The sequence below is a fragment of the Lutjanus erythropterus genome, chromosome 14, assembly GCF_056507025.1.
Source record: "Lutjanus erythropterus isolate fLutEry1 chromosome 14, fLutEry1.hap2, whole genome shotgun sequence".
In the NCBI taxonomy this organism is placed as follows: Eukaryota; Metazoa; Chordata; class Actinopteri; order Lutjaniformes; family Lutjanidae; genus Lutjanus; species Lutjanus erythropterus.
In genome coordinates, this window is record NC_139330.1 from 18113977 (window position 1) to 18137423 (window position 23447).

Below are 23447 nucleotides of genomic sequence, written 5' to 3' on the forward strand. Positions count from 1 at the left end.
GAAAACTTTGGAATATAAAAGGGATCTCAGTAGAAGCCCTGGCGTGAGTTCTTGTTGGCACCTTTACAAGGTGGAAACAGTTAAGAGTAGAGATGCCATAAAGGGTTCTGGTTGGAACCAGTACACCATAGATGAGTTCTTTGTAGAACCTCTCACAGTAATATTTATTAAAAGTCGTACCAGGAATCAAAAAGGATTCTCCTTTGGGGACAAGTCAAAGAACCCTGCGTGTAATCAGCCAATCTGTGGGAAAAAAATCGAGGCAAAACATTTTACTACTTGTTTCTCTTCCTGTGATGATCTGACAGATTGTTTTATTTTGATAGTAAACAGGGAGGAGTCAGGATGTGGGGCAGGAGGAGGATTCATGGAGCCATGTTTCCACTGAAGCATCGTCTGTTATGCAACACATTTTTCCTTTAAACAGGGGATGTGGTCTTCAGCTTGGACAGTTAGACAGTCAGGTGGATTGACTTACTTATCTAAGTAACAACGCCACAGACTGGACACAGCCTGGCCAGGCAGTTGTATTGCCACCTCACTCATTTTCCCTTCAGAACCTGAGGGCTCGTCTTTTCATCGACTTGACAAAAGCACTGCCCGCTTGTGGGAGGAGGAGGGGGGAAAAAAAGCAGAGATTATTGGGTAGAGGAGGCAGATTTCTCAACCCTCCTCCTCCTCCTCCCTCTTTGGTCCAGGCTTCGGATGTGTTGGGACAGCAGGAAGGGGAGCTGGAGGAGAAACAGTTAATCAATAGCCACAAGGTCAGACGGCCAGCGCTGGGCTGGAGTGTGCCCTGTTAGCGGTCCGTGGAGCTGCCTGGCTGCTGAAGGGGATTTGTAGCACTTGTCAGGGCTTAAAGGAGCCCTCTCTGGACCACTTGCTCCGGGTGTAGTGTATGAAAGAGACACGCTGGTTAGCAGCAGGAGAGGGAGACATCTGCTGGACGCCGGGAGATACAGCACAGCAAAATGAGGCCACCCAAAGTTATGGTCACATTATGTACTGCGGTTGGAGTGGCTTTGTGCCCTGCAGAGCTAGTTTTTAGGGACTTTTCACAGACAGTCAGCAGCCACAGCAGCATCATGTCCGTGGCCGCCCACCGTTTGACCACATTTGCTCCAGAATTCCCCCCTTTACTCATCCAGCCAGCGATGTATCCGCTCATGTTTAAGACTTTGTGCAAGTGCACTCCAGGTAATTCTACTCTGGTAATGCTTAAGCTCCGAGGATTAGTAATACACTCTTATTCTCAAGGTGTTCCTTTGAAGTTTTACCTTTACGCTTAATCAAAGTGAAGAATTCAAGCTTTTGTGTTTACATGCTCTTAAGTGTGTGTGTGTAAGAGAGAAAGAGACAGAAAAGAGTGTGCATACTTGCAATACTCTTTCGAAGATAAGCCCACCAGACTGAGCATAAACTCCCTGGCTGAGCACTATGCTTCCATCGTATTCGCTCTGTTTGTCACAGCGGGGGATCTTGGGGGACCCTTTATCAGTACTGAGCAGCTTTCTAGAGCCCTGCCCCCCTCCTCTCCCACCTGTGGTTTCTCAGTTCGCCTTTTGTGTGGAGGAATGTGAGGCGGACCAACACTGATGGAGATAAACACAGAGGGATGGTGAAGGGACGGAGGCCTCGCCGGCAAAACCAGCACGATGCCTATTAATCCAGCCTCGGCCTGTTTCTCCGAGATGGTCAGAGAAAGGAGCACAGGGGCTGAAATTGTTCCTGTTGTCGCTGCTCACTGTTGGATCTGAACAAGATATACACAGAAAGAAAGAGAGAACCTTATCAGCTGTTAGATGTGGGCATAAATTTGATGTCTATGCCACAGTGATAACCTTGACTGCGAGGTGTGCTTCTTTTAAAGAGAGATAACAGATGATGTCCGTTCTCGATTCTAGCAAGCGCTAGTTTTTTCTCCCATAGGTAATAAAAAGCAATAAAGTTTTCTTTCGGTTTCGTCATGTTTCTGTTTATCTGCTGTGAAACATCTCAGTATCATGCATTTGCCAAAAAACGCACTTGAGGCGGATCAAGCCCTTCGATGAGTCAGTGCATAAAAAAACAAGCTGGCTTCCCTGTCTGAGAGTCTGTCAAGCTGCTGAAATGCTGTTTTAACTTCACAGGCGACAAACTCTTTACATGGGTGACCTGACAAAAACTTGTTCTAACAGATGTACCTCTCCTCCTCCTCTTCCTCTTCTTCTTCTGCAGAGTAAAGGACTTTTAATGGCGTCCCGGTAGAGACATCAAGATGAACACGTTACCATCAATGGACCGGCACATCCAGCAGACCAATGACAGGCTGCAGTGCATCAAACAGGTGTGTATAAAGAGTCATGTGTAGCCATAGACATATAACATGTAGATATTACATTGACTGCTTTGGCCTGTTGCTGCCACATTGGTCAACACTGGCCTGTGAACAAGCACGTGTAAATGGCGGAGCTGCAGTTTCCACTGTAACACTTTTATATCTCAGCTGAATTTCAATGATTTTATATTCAAGGGTCTGTGGTCTACATTTTTTTTCTAACTTACTTGTTGAAGAACATGGACCATATAAAGTGTAAAAACTAGAGCCAACTGATGTAGGATTTTTGATACAGATACAGATTTTAGAGGGAAAAATTTTACAGATTATCAATATGGTGGCCCATATAGTGAATTTTTGAACTGGAATGAAAATCTATGTGGATTATGGACCAGTTGTGCATTGATATGACTATACAAACGTCACGTATCAGTCATATATTATATCTTTTAATGCTGACAGTCACTGAGGGGCATGTGGTAAAACAGAGACACCTACCAGGGAGCTCTTTTTGTGCTCATAAATGATCCTCGTTGAGTTCTAAATCACCCGAAGCATCACTTTTTACATTATAGGTTGTGTAAGAAAAGTTTTCATAGCAGTGCATATCAGAAAACATATATGAGAGAAACATATATCTGTGATAGGCCCATATCATGCCCATATCAGCCAGCCAGTATATTGGCCTGGCTCTAATAAAAATGACTAATTGAAATTGGTTGAGAAATGTGGATGTTTTATTGCTTTTTATCCAGAAAAAAACAGAACTCTCCCATTTGCTTGAATGTGTTCATAGGCCAGTCTTGATTGAACCAAAATGGCGGCAACATAGGTGTATGATCTGAAGGCCAACGCAGCGTCTGTGCATATACTTCTATGTGTGTAGCATCCTGTAGTGTCCTTTAACATCTTTCAGGCCAATGCAGATATGGATGCTGGAGGCAAAGACACAAGAATCTGCATTTCCTCTGCATTTCCTCTCCTTTGCTACACTCCTTTCTCCTTTCAGCACCTTATATGGGCATCAGTTTGTCTGGCCATTAGCTCCAGTCACACAGATCATGTTGCACAGGGTCATAGAAAGAGGGGAGAGAGGGAGGCAAATCTGGCAGCGAACACAAGAAGAGACTTCAAAGAGGCTAGCAACATAACAGACTCTTCCCCCTCCTCCCCCCTCCCCTCTCCTCCTGGTCCTGTGCTCCCTTACATCACGTTCCTGACTCTTGACGTATGCTGGCCCTTGTTGTGGTTTTGCTTAAATGCTTCCTTGACTGCCAGCTTTCAGGAGCCTCCTCACAGACAGATACAGATAGAACGACACAGTCGAACAGACAGACATAACCCAGGGCTACCGCCTCTGCCTGTGATTAATAGTCTACAAGAAGTCACTGGCTGGCTGGCTGGCTGGCTGGCAGGCTGGCAGGCTGTGGGCTTATTTGTTTATGCTATGTGGGTGTGATCCTTTATATCTCCCAACATCCATATGACACCATGCCTTACAGTGAATCAGTGAATGATAGGCCTTTGAGCTCGCGATTATGAGGTGACATATCCCTTTTCTCCCCACATCCCACCCCCACCTAAACTCCTGAGAACCCACTATAATAATAGTAGTGGTATAATAAATAAAACAGGCTCTTCTGCTTTGCTGCTTTGCATGTAGCGACGTGCTTGACGTCGAAATCTTGTAAGAAAAGCCTTATTTCCAAAATGTCAGCATTTCTCAAATGAGTAAAATTTGGTGGAATTGACACCGCTGCTCACTTCACAAAGCCTCCTCAATTATTTTCTCAGGCGTCACAGATAAGCCCTAAATAGCCCGAGTTAACACGTCTAGCTTAATAAATGCACTAATTGTAGCTTGGTTTATATACTCCTCAGCTCTGGCTGTAATAGCGCTCGTAGTAAACCAGACTTCAAAGGCGGCGAGTTAGTCACTGAGCTCTGAGCTTGTGGCAGCTCTCCTAGCAGGGTGTTGTTTTGGTTCGGGGAAAGCCACTGGCACAGAGCCAGGTGTTATGCTGTTTTTCATGCAGCCAGGTAGGCACTGAACAGCCTGATCCTCGGCTGGCCTGAAAAGGGGTAAGTCAGTCCATCATCTCGCAGAGGACAGTCTGTCAAACGTCTGGCTCTTTGTCTGCTGAAACCCCGTCACTGCTGCTGCTGCTGCTCTCCCTCCCCACCTCCCCGTTCTTGTCCTCATCCAACCCTGAACGGCAACAACAACAAGAACAGCTCAGGCCCCGTCCTCCTCCCAAAACTCTGCACAGCTATTCCACTCCGTCGTCCTCCCCCTCACACCAGAGTCGAGATTGTCAGGCAGAGTCGCTGGCAGTTTACACAATGTACTGTGGACAGGTCACTTATTTTAGCCACTTAAAAAGGTTCACCTAAAAAAATCTATATCAGTTTAAGTGTATACTGTATTTAGAATATTTTCACAGCAAAATCAGTCATTTTACCTTCAGTTGCTGGTCTACTGTTGCCTCAATCTGTTAGTTTGTTTGTGTTATTGTGTGACTTTGGTGTTTTAAAAGGATATTTTGGATTGACCAAAGTCACACAATAACACAAACTAACTCCATAGTGATTACACCTATGGAGTTTGGTTTGTTTGGAGAGAGTGATATTTGGCTTACACAACAGCAGTTTCCTGCTGTCTGGCAGCAAGATGAAGGGGTATAAATATTCTAAATATAGCATACGCTTAAACTGATATTAATTTTTTTAGGTGGATCTTTTTTAAGTGGTTAAAATACTTTTCGTTGCTGACCCTGTCCAGCAGTTCATTGCTTACTGTCCAACACCAGTTCTGCTGCTTCTTCAAACTGGGGACATTTTGACCCCAATCTCCCATAATACACTGACTATTGATAACTTCCTCTTACAACACTATATTAAATAATTCAAAAAATGCCTTTAACAATATAATACAATAGGTATTTGTTAGGTTTTAGGGTAAAACATTTAGGCACATCTGATCTAAACTGCAGCAACAACAAGAACAGCTAAGACTCCATCCTCCATCCTCTGCACAGCTATTCCACTCTGCTGTCCTCCCCCTCACACCAGAGTTGAGGTTGTCAGGCAGAGTCGGTGGCGAGCGCTGCGGCAGGAGGAGCTGTGAGTTCAGATCTAGACAGACAGCCCCTGCTGTGCTAGTTCTGATTCCTCTCGCGCTGGAGGCTGATACGCCTCCCATCAAGCAGCAATAATGCCAGATTATATCACTCATCTAGAACAGGCCCTTCTCCTCCCTCTCACTCACTCAACAAGAGCATCTCTGGCTTTCTCTCACTCTCGCTGCTTTCTCTTCATCAGTCAAACCCCTGTGAGAGTCTGTGGCTAACTCTATAATGGCTAATCTTCACATCAAAAAAGATGAGTCACTCAAGGCCTCTCTTGAAGTTCATGATATCATTGGAGGCTCTCAAAGATTTTCTCCGCGGGCGGGTACCGGGCCTGACACGTTAGGCCTCGTTCGCGCCGAGGAGCCCCTTTGTCACACACCGCCGAAAAGCTGCCCCTTTCAAAAAGCGCTCACCTCCGCTGCCCCCTAAAGACAATAGTCCTACCTTCTCTGCAAGAACACACAAAACAAAACGCTTCAGCTCCAGATGAGAATAATAAATGCTTTCAAGTGGGCTCAATCTCGCCGACTGAACAAGCTGCAGCTCTGCGCCATTTCAGAGCTATTAACCTCCTGAGCCGTGAAGAAAGGGAGCCCAATTTTAAAAACCGCTTATTGTGTCCTGCCAGCCTGAGTAGCCTTCAGACACTGGGAAGAAAAGACTCAACTGTTTCAGGCCTCAGTGAACAGGCGAGAGAGACAGACAGAGACTGAAAGAGATTAGACAACACACCAACGGCGCATATTGAGTCTGCACACATAGCTGCCAGCACCAAGGTTGTTTTCTTTGTGAAGAGCCAAGCCAGCCAGTGGACTTCTGGTGCCGAGGCTCTGTTACATTCTGAAAACAGGCAATGAATGAGGGGAAGAGGGAGAAGAAGGATTGGAGGGAAAGATTTGGTTGCTGTGTGGGTCATGGGGGTGAGGGCCGGGTGTTGCCAAGAGAGATTAACAGGAAACACTGGCATCATTGTTGATATGGGTGTGATCTTCTTCCCACAATGCAGTGGAGCCCTGAGTGGGCGTACATTGGAAGGAGTCAAGGTCCTCACAGGGTCGCGCAGAAACACAAGACATTAAATCAAGGCAGTTTGGAGGGAGAGCGGCAAGCCTGCAAAACTATTTGGTTTCAGTGTTTTTCCAATTTGTACTTAATCAGAAAAAAAAATAACGCTCATTATTTCCCATTGTTTCTAATAGCCGTCTCCTCTCCCTGTGTTTGCACAGCACTTACAGAATCCGGCCAACTTCCACTCGGCAGCCACAGAGCTGCTCGACTGGTGTGGAGATCCCCGGGCCTTCCAGCGACCTTTCGAGCAAAGTCTCATGGGATGTCTGACGGTACGCAAACACCAATTATGGTTTTTCGTTTTGGGTTTTTCAGGTACTTTTTAGGAGACATGAGCAAAACAATAATTAGATTTCAGATAGTTAGGACAAAAACAGCAGCTGATGTGTCCGCTTGTGACAGTCACAATAGTCGCAAAAGGTTTGCATACAGCAGTTATCCAAGCTTTTATTTGCAGACAGACACCATTATTTGACACCAACCAAACTATATAGGAGAAATTGATAATATTAGACCTATTAGACCTACAACTCCTGTGTTATGCGAGGTAAAATTAGGGTACACAAGCAAAACAAAAACAAGATTTTGGCTAACTAGGTGAAAAAAACACAGGCTATTGTGTCCTCTTTGGACACTTTTAGCCCCATATTCATCTTGTGTTCAGGTTTATTCTTTTTTTTCTCTATAAATGTGAGTAAAACAGTTAGTAGCAAGCTAGAGTGGCACCAGGTTTGTATCCAGCAGTTATCCAAGGCAGCTGCTGGGGCCGTCAAGGGCCAGTGACACAGGTTAAAGTCCTTGTCACTCACTGCTTCTCTCCACTTTGTGCTTTACACACACACAACCATGTGCGCACACACATACACACACACACACACACACACACACACACACACACACACACACACACAACAAAAAAGAGGCTTGAACAGGACTGTGGGTAGTCAGTCACCTCTGGCTATCGCCTTTCAGTTCACCAGCTACCATTCATCGATCTGGGCACAGGGCCAGAGAGCTGCCCTGCACCAGGTGTGTGTGAAAACCTTACACGCACACACACAGACACACACACACACACACACACACACACACATACTTACATACACAGTCACATGTGTGAAAGAGGCTTTGGAGAAGAGAATTGAACGTTTCACATGTTTATCGCTAAGATCAGTCTCCGAAACACTGAAGGAACATTGTTCCCAGCTGAAGTGGTAGCGTGAGCAAACAGATAAATGCTCATTAATGTGTAAATCACAATAAAAGCCTCTTAAAGGCTGATAAAGAGCTATACAATGGAGCCCACCACTGAGATCCCTCTCAGCATGGGGCTGTTTCCATCAGCTAAATTGTTTCATCAGACTCGGAGAGCAAACGGCTTCTTATCTGGAGAATTATAGCAAGCAACAAGTCTAAGCATTCTTCCAGGGATTTTGTCTTCATGGCAATACCTCGCTCGCTATGTATCAGAGCACTGAATCAAAATTTAAGGATGGTTGTGCATCTGTTTCAGCACTGCTCAGAGTGGGGCTAGGCTGTGTTATTGTGGTGAATCTCAACTATCCTTTTAAAACACCAAGTCACACAATAACACAAACAAACTAAGATTGAGATCGAGGCAGCGGAAGACCAGCAACTCCTGTGTTGCTGTTCTGCAAGCTAAAATGACTGATTTTGTCTAAGGAGTTTGGTTGGTTTGGAGAGAGCGATATTTGGCTTACGCTTTTTATGACGGCTGTCTGGTGGCAAGATAAAGGGATAACAATAATCTAAATAAAGCATACACTTAAACTGATATTGTTTTTTTTTAAGTGGACCTTTTTATAGTGGCTAAAATACATTTAGTTGCTGACCCTGTCCACAGCAGTTCATTGTTTTAGTTTCATGTTGGTGTTCCTCTCTGCCTGTCCTAACTAGGGACGTGATGACCACTATCTACTGTAGGTAATACACTGACTGTTGATAAATACCTCATACAGCCCCACATTAGATAATCTGAATTACCCCCTAAAATGTTTGTGCCCCTGATCTCTTCAATCATTGGCCTTCAGATTTGTCGTAGCTTAGTGAAACTGCACGTCTGCCTTGTATGGAGACACCTATTCCCTCAGGCATGCTGTACATGTGGAGGTCATCCTCTGATCTCTGATGGAGTATCGGCTCCAGAGCCAATAAAAGACAAATCATAACATAACTGAGCTGTCAGTGCTGCATTTTTAGCTCTGTCTGCTTGTTTTTCTGTCTGTTTTTATGCATACTGTATGGAGAGTGTAATGTCAGTGCGTGCAGACATCTCTGTTATGTATGCCTCTAGTGCCACAGTTTTCTAAAAATCGCCCACTTAGTTCATGAGGAGCTGTCTTTCACATACAACTGTATCAACAACAAGAAGATATAAACTACAAAACTGATTCTTTTTTTTTCTCCAGCAAATATAAAAAAAAAGGATATGGCTGGCCCAGTAACCTTCCAGCACCTCTTACAGCAGTGTTTTCATATTGACAGGAATATGGGCCTGGATGTACATCCTCAGAGGGAGATTAAGCTGAAAAAGGCTTATGAGGTGAAACACTGTTAAATCCGTGTTGAATCTATGCTAGCCTCTGTAGCTGGCTGCCTGCCTCATATAAACTGCAGGGCAGACTCGCTCACGCAGGAAATTAAACGATTGACAACAAACATGATTCGTCCGTTTGTCAGAATCGTCATCGTTTGCATAATATGGTCGGCTTGAACAGATTATGTTGTGATGCATTTATCCCTGTAATGACATTTCTCGTGTGTCTTAAACAACTTCACATACATGCAAAAATAATTTTCACAAAACATTTGAATTACAGTGTTAGTAGTAATAATTTTTTATCTTTGTTTTTGATAGGTCATGATTTATCCCATATCTCAAGAATGGGTGATATATTTCAGGATATATATGATAATATGGTTTTAAATCATCATTAAAGCCATAAAAATAAACCTTATTTATTGACATAATTTCTGTAGTTTTCATACAGCGCTCAAGCAGCCATATTAGCTGTGACAAAGGCACTTTATGATCACTGCTAGCTGTTATGCTGGCTCTCTAAAAGGCGCCCCAACTGACCTTGTTAATGCTAATGTGTGTTTTGAGGTCAGAGGGAGCAGAGGAGCAGTCATCTGTTAGCAGATAAAAGCAAGGGGGTTTCCCTGCTAATAATGATTTACCCCTGTCTCTCGAGTCCTGTTTAACTTCACTCAGCATCCCCCTTCAACCTTTTAGAAGAGGCCGAGAGGCTCCTGCTTCGTGTCCCGTAAATGTTCAACCTCTTTTTGAAGTCATTAAACACAAAAGGATCATTTAAATCTTACAACTGGAGACTGGTTCCTCTCAAAAATTGTAGGAAAAAGCTTTTTTCCTGGTCTGTTTGGGTAAATGAACCTTTACTGAGGAGACAAACTGTACACTTTAGGGCCAGAGCGGGCTTGTTTGAGGATAACCTTTCAGAGACTCTGCTGTGGTTTGGCTCTCTCACCTCTCTTGGAGGTTGATGCAGTCATCAGACTCGTCCTGACTGTGGATCACTGGAGCAATTCAGACTGCAGACTCCACAATAATCCCACTGTGTCTGTCTGTCTGTCTGTCTGTGTGTGTGCGTGTATGTGTTTATAGTATGTGTGTCTGCCTGAAGACAAATGAAGTTAAATGATGGCAGAGGTTCAAAATATTAACACAATTAAAAAAGTGAAAAGATTAAGATGCTTTAATGTAATCATATAAGAGATCGATATCTTATTGCATAGGCAAGTGCAGTTTATCCAGTTTATTATAGTGATGATGTAATAAAATTATGTAATGATTTAAAAACAGAAAGCCTGAAGGACAGCATCTATAGTGAAGATCGGGAGTTTGTGGAAATCCTTGAAAACATTTAAACTTAAATGTAGTGTTCCCAAGAACTGAAGTGCTTGAAACTGCTTAAAATTATAATAACATTACATTAATAATAAATCTCTCTCTGGCTGCTTTCTGGAAATGAAATAAGTCGGAGAGAGCCTAATTCCTTTTGTATTTTGCTCAAAATTAAGATAACTCCCCTCGAGTCTCGCTTGTCACTCTGTCAGTCTTTGTTGATGGGTGCCCTCTTATGAAACAGTGAGTGGGAGTTCACTTGAAAATGAAAAATTAAAAAAAAATTAAAAAGAAGGATGCCAAGTCTACTTACAGACAGGTGACACATTTTGAAATGTGAAACTTACTTGTTTTTGTTGAAACTTTGTTTTCCTTAAAAGGAAAATTCAACGCTTTTTATGTGGGCCAGTCTGTGATGATGGTAAGTGTAGTCAATTGAAGCAGTAAATTCCTCAATGTGTGCTATATTGACCAAGAAAACCAAGTTTTCTCATGGAGCCACGCAGCAGCTCCTACATCAACCAGCATGCATTGCAGGCGAGCTTGTAACTCCTATGCCCATGTTGCTGTGTTGTGACAAAACATAGGAGTAGGTGACAGAAATGCTCATCTAGCTTCTGGCTACCCAGAGAAGAAGACTTGATATGCAATCTGAAACAGCCAGTACTTCTTCCTTACATCACTATGACATCACTGGATGCAGGAAGAACAACAGATTTTTCAGCAGGAGAATCCAGCTCTCTCAGTCAATAAAGCACGTACTGGGCAATTAATTGCTTCAGTTGATTACATTTACCCTCAACACTGACTGGAAATTTCTCTTTAATTTGTCACCTTTCAATAGAATGCTATCAGGCTATCATAGCACAATAATCTGCTAACAAACAACCTGATTTAATGTGATGAAGAAGTGAAATAATCATTTTGAGTATATGTGTATAAATATGTATTTTATCATAACTGCAAGATGCTGGAAAAGGTTGAAAATGCAACTTGCAAATGCTTGAAAAGTGCTTAAATTTAACTTTGAAACCAGTGTAGGAACCCTGTTGAACTCTACTGCTCCTCCTGCAGGTGGTGAGTCGTGTCGCTGCTCAGCAGGGCTTTGACTTGGACCTGGGCTACAGGTTGCTGGCAGTGTGTGCCGCCAACAGGGACAAATTCACTCCCAAGTCAGCAGGTAAGACACATTGCTTTACTATAACGCCAGCAGATGCATGCTCACACATCATCCCATTTACTGCCGCAAGACAGTGGACGATACAGTGCTCATTGTTCTTCATGCTACAGTTATTCACTTTTTCATATAATAAAACAATTAGAACAAATCGCTGAATGGCTTAAAGTCGTGATCCAGTCAGAAGTGATTCATTATCCTGCTCATAATGCACAATGTAGCTGCTTGTTATGTTTTCATATGAAGGTTGTTTTGTTAGCAAGACGCAGAGAAGCTCATAATTATACTAAAAGACAGTATAATTTGCAAATTATTTTGTTCCTTTCAATACATAAAAACAAATGTGTCTGTTAAAGTTACCATGAATCCCCCTTTTTTTTTTAATGCATGTGACTGTGACCACAGACATCACACAAAAAGCCCATAGAGCATTATAATGTCAGATATTTTTAGCCCCCATTAAACATTAATGTGCTATTGAGATGAGCTGTCCGGGTGGTAGCCTCACAAAAACAGTCTACTCAACAGTCTTGTATGTGCACACACACATGAAGTGAGAGCAAGCAGACATTTATCTATCAAATCCAATTCCCCACCTCCTCCGATCCATACCTCCCCTCCCCGCCTCCCACAGTCCTGCAGGAGCAGCCTGTTCTTGTACATTTGTCAAAGTGAAATGTGCAGAGGCGGGAGAGAGCAGAGAGAAGGAGATGGATGGCTGGGGAGGTGTCGCTGATGTGTGCTGGACCACTCACTCTGCCTGACAGAGACCTGACAAAGCCGTAGCCAGCTAGTCAGAACACAGATAAACCTTTGTTCAGCCGGTAGTTACATAAGTGGGAGTAGTGAGAGTCAAATATTTTGATTAAACTGTCTGATTTCTTTGTTTTTCTGACAGGACGAATATGTCACTGCTCCATGACAGGAGCTGCAGTGACAGTACTGACAGAAATCTTATCCCATAATTCCTCATACGAGCTGCAATGTGTTGCAACTGAATAAGTAGAAATGCATCAGATTTAGCTCACACTGTCTTCTGATATGAACACTTGCTCGAGGTGAATATCCTCTTTCAGTTGTAGTGGGAAGCATCTTGTTGGGAGGAACTGAAGTGGTCAGGCAGACGTCAGTGTACGATATTGATTGCTGTGTTTCTCTCTCTCTGTCTGTGTTCCTGTGTTGGGATAATGTGATTGTTGTCCAGGCATGGCTCGGACTGGCTGGCCGGCTGTCTGGGCCTGACTGACAGTCAGAATCATCCTCAGGCCTGCTGATGGTTCTGGGATCTAATAGAAGACAGCACCGGGTTTCAGGAAAAGCTGTTTATGCACAGCGGACAAATGGGAGCTGTAGTGTAATTACGCAGGGTGGTGGTGGCGGGAGGGCGGGGGAGGGATGGGAGATATGATGCGGCCAGTCATCAAACAAGGCAGGCAGGCAGGCAGGCAGGCTGTCGGGGTGGGAGGCAGATGTGACTCAGGGCAGATCTTAGTCACTGAGCATCCGTCTTACCTGCCTCACAAGGACGTCTGTCTGAGAAAGCAGACGGGAGGGCGACAGAGGAGACGTGATGCACACTTGAGCTCAGAGATACATGCATGCACTCATAGAAATGCATCAGCAAAGATGCAGAGAAGCATTTGGCTTATCAGCTCTCTCTGTGTGGTCATATTAATGTGTGTGTGCATGCATGAGTGTGTGTCTAATTGTGCAGGCCCAGCACAATATCCTGACAGCCTGCATGGCGACACAGGGCAGCTCATCTGACACCTGAGAGCCCAGACTAAGGGCAGAGGAGTCTGGGATTACTCACTGTGGGCTCCTCGAAGGAAGAGACAGACTCTTAAGCCTGCGGATCAATCACACTGATGCTTTCTTTCAGAGCATCGGTTAAAGAGGAAATTGATAAAACAATTATTGCTTCTCTCCTTTTTGTAACAGTTTGACAACTTGAAAATTAAATTGACATGTGTATTTCTTAACTACAAAATACTGTCATCGCTGCAGAGTGTGTACAAACACTGACATAGGTGATAAGGAAGACAGTTTACTAAATTATAACAAAGTACCTAGTATTTTATGACTTTTAGTCAGTAAACCTTATTTATTAAATGATTTTGGCACCTGTACACTAGATAATGCTCGCATGATTAATATACCACAGTGTGACATTTCTTCAGACATGAAACAAATTCAGAGACACACCTTGAATCAATTCACATTAAGTTTTGTTTATCTAGTAAAAAATAACACAAATCACAATTTCCATGAGGAGGCTTTGCAGTCTGTACAATGTGTGACCCCTTGTCCTATAGACCCTCGGAAATGTAAAGAAAAACTCAAAAATGTCAAACGTCTGCAGGTTTCAGCTTCTAAAATGTGACAGTTAGCTGCTTTTCTTTGATATCTATGACAGAAAATAAAGAGGCTTTGGGTTTTGGACTGTTAGTTTGAAAAAAGAGGCAATTTAAAGATGTAATTTTGGGCTCTGGAAAATTGTGATGCACATTTTTTTCATAATTTTATAGACAAATGATTAATCAATTAATCATTAAAAATAATCAGAAGATTAATCAATAATGACAACAATTCTTGGTTGCAACTTTTTGAACAATTTTGGCACCTTTAGATCTAAAAAAAAGAAAAAGTTTTTCATGCGTTTATGTTTTTTTCTTTTGGCATGTTCTTCTCTCTAAGCAAGACAACCAGTGAACAAACTCCAAATGCTTAAAGTTACCCTCCCCTCGATGTACAAAAGTACAAAGTGCTGCCCTGTGCGACCCGTCGAGTGAAGTGGAGAGATTTTCAGCAACAGCAGACCGCCGCTGACGAGCTGTCTGGAGATTGTGACCCTGCAGTGAGGCCTGTGGGGATTAGTGTGTTGCTCTAATCTGGAATCAGCCAGTGAAGAGACTTATCTGCTGTTAGGAGAGCTAGCATTAGCACTGTTAACTCTCAGAGCCACGAGAATACACAGTTTTAACGCCGTTAGCATACAACGCTAGCAGCTAGCATTGTTACATTTAGTGTACTCTTTTTTTTAAAGAGTGACTTCCAGTTTTTACTTTTTATGTAGTCAGACTTTCCGCTTCTTTTTCAAATCCTTTAAAATCCACCGTCTTTTTAAAAATCTTCTTAGAGTTGTTTATGTTTTCCTCATCATAATCTGTAGCTGGCTACACGCAGACGTCCAGCTGAGAGGTTCATTAGATAATAGGTGGGTTGCTGCCCTACAAACACACACAACCCTAATAGACTCTGAGCTGTTGCGCTACTGTGAAGTTCAGCAGACAACAAATCAGATTAACCACGTAATCTATAAAGGGTTTTACTGCTTCCTTCCTCAGTGAATCTGTCACCAAGCTCGTAGCACTTTATTCTCTGTCTTTATGAAGCAGAAGCTCCAATAATAAACCCATAAAATTATCATTGTGATGAGTCTATGCCAAATTTTCCTCCTCTAACTGACAGTGTCCCCTCCTGTGAAGTTTTAATGAGATGAAAGTAAATGTTAAGTGTGACTCTGTTTGTGTATTATGTCTTCGACATGACTCGACACGCTCTGGATTAAAGGTAGCTGCTCCCTGGAATGATCGCTATGTTCTTAAAAAACCTCCTTTTAATGTTTAAGTCAGACAGATGCAGGTTGCTGCTTGTTGTTCGTCTGTCTCGCTCAAAAAGAAATAATGATTCAATAATTTATGTTGGCATCACGTTATCAGAATCCACATAGCAGTGGGTGAATACACACTATTGTGGTGAAACAGCAGGTGATTTTAAGGATCCCTTTTATCTACACAAGTGCTGATTGTCTTTGATGTTTTTTCATGTGTCAGTTTCCCCTTCTTGTGCTGATTAAGAGTGAGTGTTTGAGCTCAGTTTTGTTTTTGGTTGGTTGGTAAATTCCCCCCACCCACTCACATCTGACATTAAAAAGAAATTGTCAGCGCCCGGTCGGTCAATAGAGCGTGCTCACAGGGCGATCTGGTGTCTCACATTAGGAAAACAGCCGCTCTGCTATGTCAACAGTGACAGAAAACTTCCAGGGTGTGGCTGCAACTCACCCCGTGTCCTGCAAAACACACACACATGCACACACACACACAGAGCAGGTTATTATAGACAATGAAGGCCAAACTTAAAACCAAGGTGTGACATTTTAGTTAACTGAAATAAAAATCAAAACTAGACTTTAGAAAATAGTGAAAACTAACAATATAACATCTAACAATAACTAACTAAAATACAATAAAAATATACTGTACATACATACTGTAATACACACACACTAACATCTAACTTTTGTCTTCAGTGGGAAGGGGTACAGTCGGTGTCCACTCCCAGGTCAAATGTCAACAACTTTATTTTCAGCTTTATACTGAAATTCATTTTGCGTCCCTGGGCAGCTCCATTACAAACAGATTGAAAGATGACACTTTCCACAGACGTACAAAACCAACAAACAGTCAAGACAAATAATCAAATTATATCTTTAGGATTTAGATCTCATTTAGCAACTCACTGATTTTTCTTTAACAACATCAACTTCTGCCACTGTTTTGCTCCTTTTTTATACACATGCAGCTTGGCTGGACTCGGTTTGACTTGGCATCAGCTCAGCACAGCAGAGTTTGTATCCGCTTGAAGGTGTGTATTTACTGGTGAAGTGCTCGCCTTTAGCCAAGCCTCTGAACGGTAGATAAGCATTTTATTTCCTATCATTTCTTCACAATAAAAGTCCCTCGTTTGTTTTGTTATCAAAGAACTTTTATCATAAGGCAGCCAAAAAAGGAAAATTGGGGTTTTCATCAGTTAACATGACTCCTGTACAGCTGGATTAAAACAAAGCACATACTTCAAAATACAAACGGGTGCGCAGGAGAGAAGCTAAACTTCAAACCACAGAGATTCAGTTAGAAGCATCACATCAGAAAAATAAACAGAAAGTCAAACTTGTCTCTGAGCAATGAGAAAATGGCCAGTCGTCCATTTTTAGTGGGTTTAGCCACGTCTTAAAAACCTGCATATATATATATATATATATATATATGTTAATCTTGGTGTAAAAGATGGTAAACTTGAAACTAAACTGAATTGAAAACAAAAATTAAAAACAAAACAATCATTAAAAATGTAAAACTATAATCACTCTGCACAGAGCTCACACAAAAACCCCACTCGACCAACTCGTAACTCATAATTCAGCAGGCAGTGCAAGAGAGTGAACAAGTGAAAATAAGTGCTCCCATTAGACTTTGTGTAGATTCGGTGCAGAGTGTGTGAGTTTCTGCACACACACACACACACACACACACACACACACACACACACACACACACACACACACACACACACACACACACACACACACACACTCTTCCTTTGGCCTACAACAATCTGACATGTCTTCCACTTATCTGTCTCAATTTACTTTCACTTGATTGATTTTCTCACCCCGTCTTTCCTTCCATCTTTGAGCTGTGTGTGTAGAACCAGAGGAAGGTGTAGGCATCCTTTGTTACTGACCCAATCAACCTTACAGACTTTTATATTTAATTACTGCTGAGTAAGAGCAGCGCACTGAATTATTAACAGGAAACAGGGTTTATTTTTAGCAGGCGGGCCTCTCCTCTGACACTCTCCAGTGGTTCGCCTTGATGATGAAACCCCTTTGCAACCCAAAACTACCTTCAGAACTTCACTATTAAGTTTATAGAAATAAAGCTCATGGGGAAACACTTATTAGGGGAGCTGCATTTGCCGCCTCTGGCTGATTGGGTCCTCTATCACTTTCTGCTTAATTGAATTGGTTTAGTTGCAAGTAAATTCAGCAGTGGAGTCAGTACACAGAAGACTTGTCAAAAACTGGATGAGCAAATGATTTAAATCCTCCTTTTGTTCAGGGTTGACTGATCTGGCACCCACACCTCAGTCAGGACTCAGCCCCCCACCCACCTCCTCATCCACCCATCAACCCCTGAGGGACTTTTGACACACCCTTTTCAAGTTATATTTCTGTCCAACAATGCCTCCGTTGTGTGCATCTCAGTTCTGCGTGGGATTATTTGTGAAACTGTTGATGACTGAGTGTTTCACACAAAAGGAACCGGCTTCTCTGCGCCGCTGTCACAAGGCCAGTGGGCTTTTCCCGCTCTTTGGCTGCACAGCACATCTCAACATGTGTAGAGAGGAGAGTGACAGCTTCGGTCTTTCCTGTTCATTCATCCAGATTGTTTAGTTTTTTGTTTTTTTTGTTGTTGCCATGTTGGGTTAAGTTAGGGACAGGGGAAGAGAAGATGAACTCAGATTCACCCCTCAACCTGCCTCCTCTTTGATTCACTCAGAAATTCTGGCAGTCTGTGATGTGTCTTGTTAGTTGGATTTACAAAGTGGCTTCTGATGAAGACAGGGGGGACGTTGTCAGGTTGTCCAGAGCAGAGATATGGCTGATAACTTTCTATTAGTCTGCCTTTGAATAGATTGATCTTTACATCTCATACTTTCTTCTTCTCCCACTTCCTCTTCCAGCCAGCCTGCACAACATATTAAAGCTCCTCCCTTGTATGCAAGTTTGCAATCTGATCTTGCAGGTTTTGTTTCTTTTTTACTGACAAATGCTAGTCGTATTGGATTATGCATGTGTGCATGTGTGCATGTGTGGCAGCTTAGAGAAACAGGGCAATGGAGCGCTAGACAGACTAGGCTGAGCACGTCAATAACGGCACCTCACGACAGAGGTGAGAAGCGCCGGAATATCTCGCCTTCTCTATCTCTACTCCTGTTTGTCTGCGTCGGCTCGCTGTCTTTATCTCTTCCTCTCATCCTCCCTCCTCCTCTTCGGCTGTCTCCTCTGCTCCCTCTGTCTATTTCTCTCCCTCCCTCCTCCCCCCCTGCTGTCTCGAGAGTGTGTTGGAGCCGGTAGCAGGTACAGCAGGAGCCCATTAGTGCAGAGCCCCGCTCTGATTGGATAAGCCGGAGAAACCGGGAGACTGCCTCTGAATAATTGATGTGCATTGTGCAGACGCTGGACAAGGGAAAAAGACAGATCAGAGAGCAAGGGAGGAGAAAGAGAGTGAGCAAAAAGAAGAGGAAAAAAAGAGAAAAGAGAAAGACAGGAGAAGAGAGAGGAAGTAAGAAAGAAAGAAAGAGTGAGCAGAGTAAGGGATATGTGCAGAGAGTGAGAGTGATAAGGCACAGGCAGGAGGCTTGGAAGCAGCAAAAGCTTTGAGAGTTGCCACTGGCCTCTGCGGGAACAGGAGCATTTGTGACACTTGAGTCTTTTCTCTGCACTATGAAGGGAATGAGATGAGATGTGCAGGGACTTTGCTTGGCTCTGGGTAAGTGTGTGTGTGTGTTTGTGTGTGTGTGTATCTCTGCACAAAACTATTTGGTGTGTTATGTGAGTATGTGTGTGCATGCATGGGGTCGGATCAGGGGTTAACAGAGGCCAACTGAACAGTTGATTTAGGTCTAAGATGATGCAAATCCATTAATTAATAATGCAATTGCAGTAATGGAAGCAGAATGAATTTGGTTTTCACACTGTTAGATATTTGAACTTCAGGAGTATTTCTTGTAATTGTGCACTGACTTTGTTGTGTCTGTTGCAACTGTAATTAAGGCCATAATTTTTTTTCTTGTGTTAAAACTGACTGTTGTTGTCGCTACTTGTTTGCTCATTGATTGATTGTCATATTTGAGTTACAGTGCCCTATTTATGAGGGTTTGTGACTGTATATCTGTTATTTATCACTAAAGTAATTATTTTTTTAATCATTATTGTTAATAGTTGCTTGTTTTGGCAATATAAACACAGGCTTTTCATGTCACCAAAGCTCATTAAATTGAACTGAACTGAGAAGGGCTTCTATCTCGTCTGTAGTGTGACTGTATTCTAAAGCTCTGGCCGTTCACACAAGACAGGATCAGGACAGATCAGCTGACCACAGGTTGACCTACATGCTACTCTGTCATGGCGTTATTCTCAGTAGGTTTTTCTCTGTGTGCTCTGTGCACAAGCATACATTGATAGTGTGATTTCTTGGTTAGTTTTTGGCTCATTTCAGGGCTTTGTGGATCAGTGCTACACTTTAGGTTGTGGTTTTGTTTTGATGTTTGTGTCTTGTATTATAATTAAAAGACTTGGGGTTTAATGTTGTAGGTTATTTAGAGGGTATTCGAGGTAGAGCTGCAACAAGTAGTCAAATAATTGATTCAATGTCAAATGTTAAATTAGGTGCCAACTATTTTGTTACACAAGTGATGTGAATATTTTCTGGTTTCTTTACTCGTCAAACAGTAAACTCAATATCTTTTTGGTTGCGGACAAAACAAGACTTGATGACATCACCCTGGACTTTGGGAAACAGTGATCATGAACATTTTTCACCATTTTCTGACATTTTATGTACTAAACAATCAATTAATTAAACAAGGAAATGACTGAAAGATTAATTGATAGTGAAAATAGCTTTTAGTTTTCTGCCCTAATTTTAGATCATGTTTTGGGCATCAAGAGCATCAAGATTTGATTGTAAAAATTCTTTAGTACCCACAAAGATAAAATAACAAATAAACTAATTTGCATTTTTTTTGACATTACAGATATATGCAAATACCAAAATGACACATTTGCAATCTTGTCATTAATGTAAAGAGGAAATATTGAGTGTGTCGATGTGTCTTTGGCAGCATCATACATTCAACACAGTTTGTAAAGGTGCTGGAAATCCAAACACTTGAATTTTAATGTAGTGTTTTTAAGGTTTGACAAGTGCCTGGATCTTGGATAAAGTGCTTGAAATGGCACAAAATTGTAATTGCATTACTTTCATACATCACTACTTGACTTAAGAGCCAGGTTATATAGGATGCAAAGTCTTCTTACAGACTGGTGACACATTTTGAAACATGAAACTGTTGTGATTTCCTGTAATTTTTCACCCCTCTGGTTGTCTGTAGCTCAGTAACATCTGATTTAATGCGATGAAGAAGTGGAATAATCGTTATATCAGTATATGTTTATAAATATGTAATTTACCATAGATGTAAGGTGCCGAAAAAGCTTGAAAGTGCACCTTAAAAATTCTTGAAAAGTGCTTGAATTTTAGTTGTAGGGACACTGATTCAACAACTTACAATTTATGGCACCTTGAGGCACACATTTCCATGCTGGTGTGAAGAGTGCAAGTGTGTGTGCCTTAGTGTGTGTGTGTGTTTCTATGTCAGGAGGAGAAGATGACCCACTTTTCCACTGTGGATTCTTTTTTAAGTTGTTGACCTGTGCTCGGAGCCAGAGCCTGTCTGCCTGTCCACTCATTAGGAGAGACGGAGGAGGGAGGAGGAGGGGGGAGTGTAGTCATGGAAGGACAATGCAGTTAGATCACTGCACAGAATGCCCTGCTTTTTGTTTCAGTGGGGTTTAAAAGTATTTAATGTACCTCACATTATCAAATGTCTCATAAAGGGAAACCTTCACATGAATGAGTAAAGGGCAATCAGGCAATAAAAGTGACACAGTGCTGCAGGCTATTCAATCAGTGTTTAATCTAACCTTAAAACTGACAAGTTAATTAGCAAACAGCTCGTGCAAACAATAACACAATCTTCCACTGACCTGTGTGGAAAATACTACAGCACAACAGGACTTCCAGTTAGCTGTTGTGGAGCTGCAGCACTTCCTGTTACTGAACCTCACAGCCACATGCAACCATTCTCCCCCCACTCGCCTTCCTCCTTTCTCTCTGTTCGTATCTCTTACTCTACACACTTTGTTGACCTCCTGCGACTGCACTCCGACTACTTCCCATCAGGCTGTTTAGTGACTCATTCATGACATTTGACTTTGAACTGTAACGTGTGCGGCCCACGTTTGTTTTCGCAATTTGTTTCTGCTTTTTTTTTTCCTGTGAATCATTGCTTGACATCCTTCCCTCCTCCTGCTGAAAGTAAGTGGCCAAGTGAAGTTGTGTTGAGAATTGACAAAGGAATTTGCAGTAGCACAAACTGATGTCAAGTATTGATAGCGGCGAGGGCGGAGCTCTCAGTGCTGCAGGCAGTACAGTACTGTTGCAGGATGTGTTTCAGGAAACGCTTGTAAAAATTCTTCAGTCTTGTTTAGGGTTTTTTGAAGTGGGGTTGCATGAGGTACTTAATCCATTGTCTGTGTATTCCCTACAGTAGATGGTGATCTGCACGCCCCCAGTTCAGAAAAGCAGCAGGAGTAGGAGGAGTAGGAAGCTAAGCAATGTACTGCTGCGGACAGGGTCAGCAGCAAATCGTAGTTCAGCTACTTAAAGAAAGATCCACCAAAAAAATAAAATCATTATCAGTTTAGGTGTTTTAATATTTGTATTTTTAATTTTGTATTCGTTTTTACTGATTTAATTTGCCATCACGCAGGCTTTTCCAATGAAAAACAGACGTTACATAGGCCAAATATCACTTTCCAGACCTCCTTTGACAAAAATCAGTCATTTTACCTCTCAAATCACCAGAGTTACTCATCTATTAGTGCTTCTATCTGTTGGTTTGTTTGTGCTAGTATGTGACTTCAGTGAATCTGAACTATCCTAAAAAATTTAATACCATTTTAAGTCTGTTGTATATCCTATAGAGGCTTTTCCAACAGGAATCAGCTGTTATAAAAGCCAAACCAACCAAATTCCATAGATGAAATCAGTAATTTTGTCTTGCAGAACAGAGGAGCTGCTGGTCTACCAACGTGTTGGTTGGTTAGTTTGTGTTATTGTGTGACTTTTGGCGAATTTCAGCTATCCTTTGTAAAACCAAATTAACACAAAAAGACAAATTAACAGTACGAGGCAGCAGTAGACCAGCAACTCCTTTGCTGATGATTTATGAATTACTGATTTTGGAGATACATTTTTTTCTTGTTTTCCTGTTGGAAACTGTCTGATGGCAAGGAAGTAGTGAACTCGTGTACTCTGTGACCTCCATGCTTAAGCGGAGGAGGACTATCCAGATTGTTACAATTGCTAACTTAAAAAGCCAGCATCTGTGATGGTATGGGGGTGTATTAGTGCCCGTGGCAACATGCCTTACCGTCACATCTGTGAAGGCTCCATTAATACTGAAAGGTACATACAGGTTTTGGAGCAACATATGCTGCCATCCAGATGTCTTTTTCAAAAACATCAATACCAAGCCACATTCTGTAGGTGTAAAAACAGTGTGGCTTTGCAGTTAAAGAATGCAAATACTACCCTGGCCTTCCTGCAGTCCAAACCTGCCTCCCATTGAAAATGTGTGCTGAGTTATGAAGCACAAAATACGACAATGGGTACCCTGGGAAATATTCTAAATATAGCGAACCCTTAAACTGATATTGATTTTTCTAGGTGGACCTTTTTTAAGTGGCTATAATAGATTTTGCTGCTGACCCTGTCCACAGCAGTACATTGTTTAACTTCCTCCACTGGTACTCCTTCTGCTCAGATACTGTAATACACTGATTATGGATAAGTACCCCATACAGCCCCACTTCAAAAAAATCAAAACTATCCCTTTAATCACTTCCGTATCTCTGTAGTGTTTCAGTGAAAGTGTGTTCACGTCTTCTCATGGCCAAATCTTCCTTTACTAATTCACCTGTAGACGCGCCACAGCTGGAATCTTCATCATTTTTTAATCACTGTCTTATATTATGAAACAGCAGCCGCAGGAAATCTCCGAATTCTTGATTGTGTTTTTCACCCTAATGATTTCATTGCAGGAACAACAGTGTGAGATGAAAGAAAGACACATTGTGGAAGTTGAGACAAGTGGTGTGTCTGGTTATAATTAGGCATGTGATATTTACTAGTTCCCCTCCAGTGGTGGGGAGCTGCGCGTGGCTGATAAGAGCAG

The 23447-nt window shown here is 42.2% G+C and overlaps 1 protein-coding gene across 2 annotated transcripts in view; it reads left to right on the plus strand.

Moving 5' to 3' along the window:
• zmiz1a (zinc finger, MIZ-type containing 1a) overlaps positions 1-23447 on the plus strand; it is a 138032-nt gene that overhangs the window by 90119 nt on the left and 24466 nt on the right. Inside the window, exons 4-6 of one of the 2 annotated variants that reach the window (XM_084735341.1) lie at positions 2218-2326; positions 6675-6788; positions 11477-11582. In XM_084735341.1, the coding sequence (XP_084591467.1) occupies positions 2258-2326; positions 6675-6788; positions 11477-11582 (289 nt within the window). In that variant the 5' untranslated portion in view covers positions 2218-2257. Of the gene's footprint in view, positions 1-2217; positions 2327-6674; positions 6789-11476; positions 11583-18495; positions 18917-23447 lie in introns of those variants that run through there. The other variant, XM_084735343.1, reaches the window with a different exon arrangement.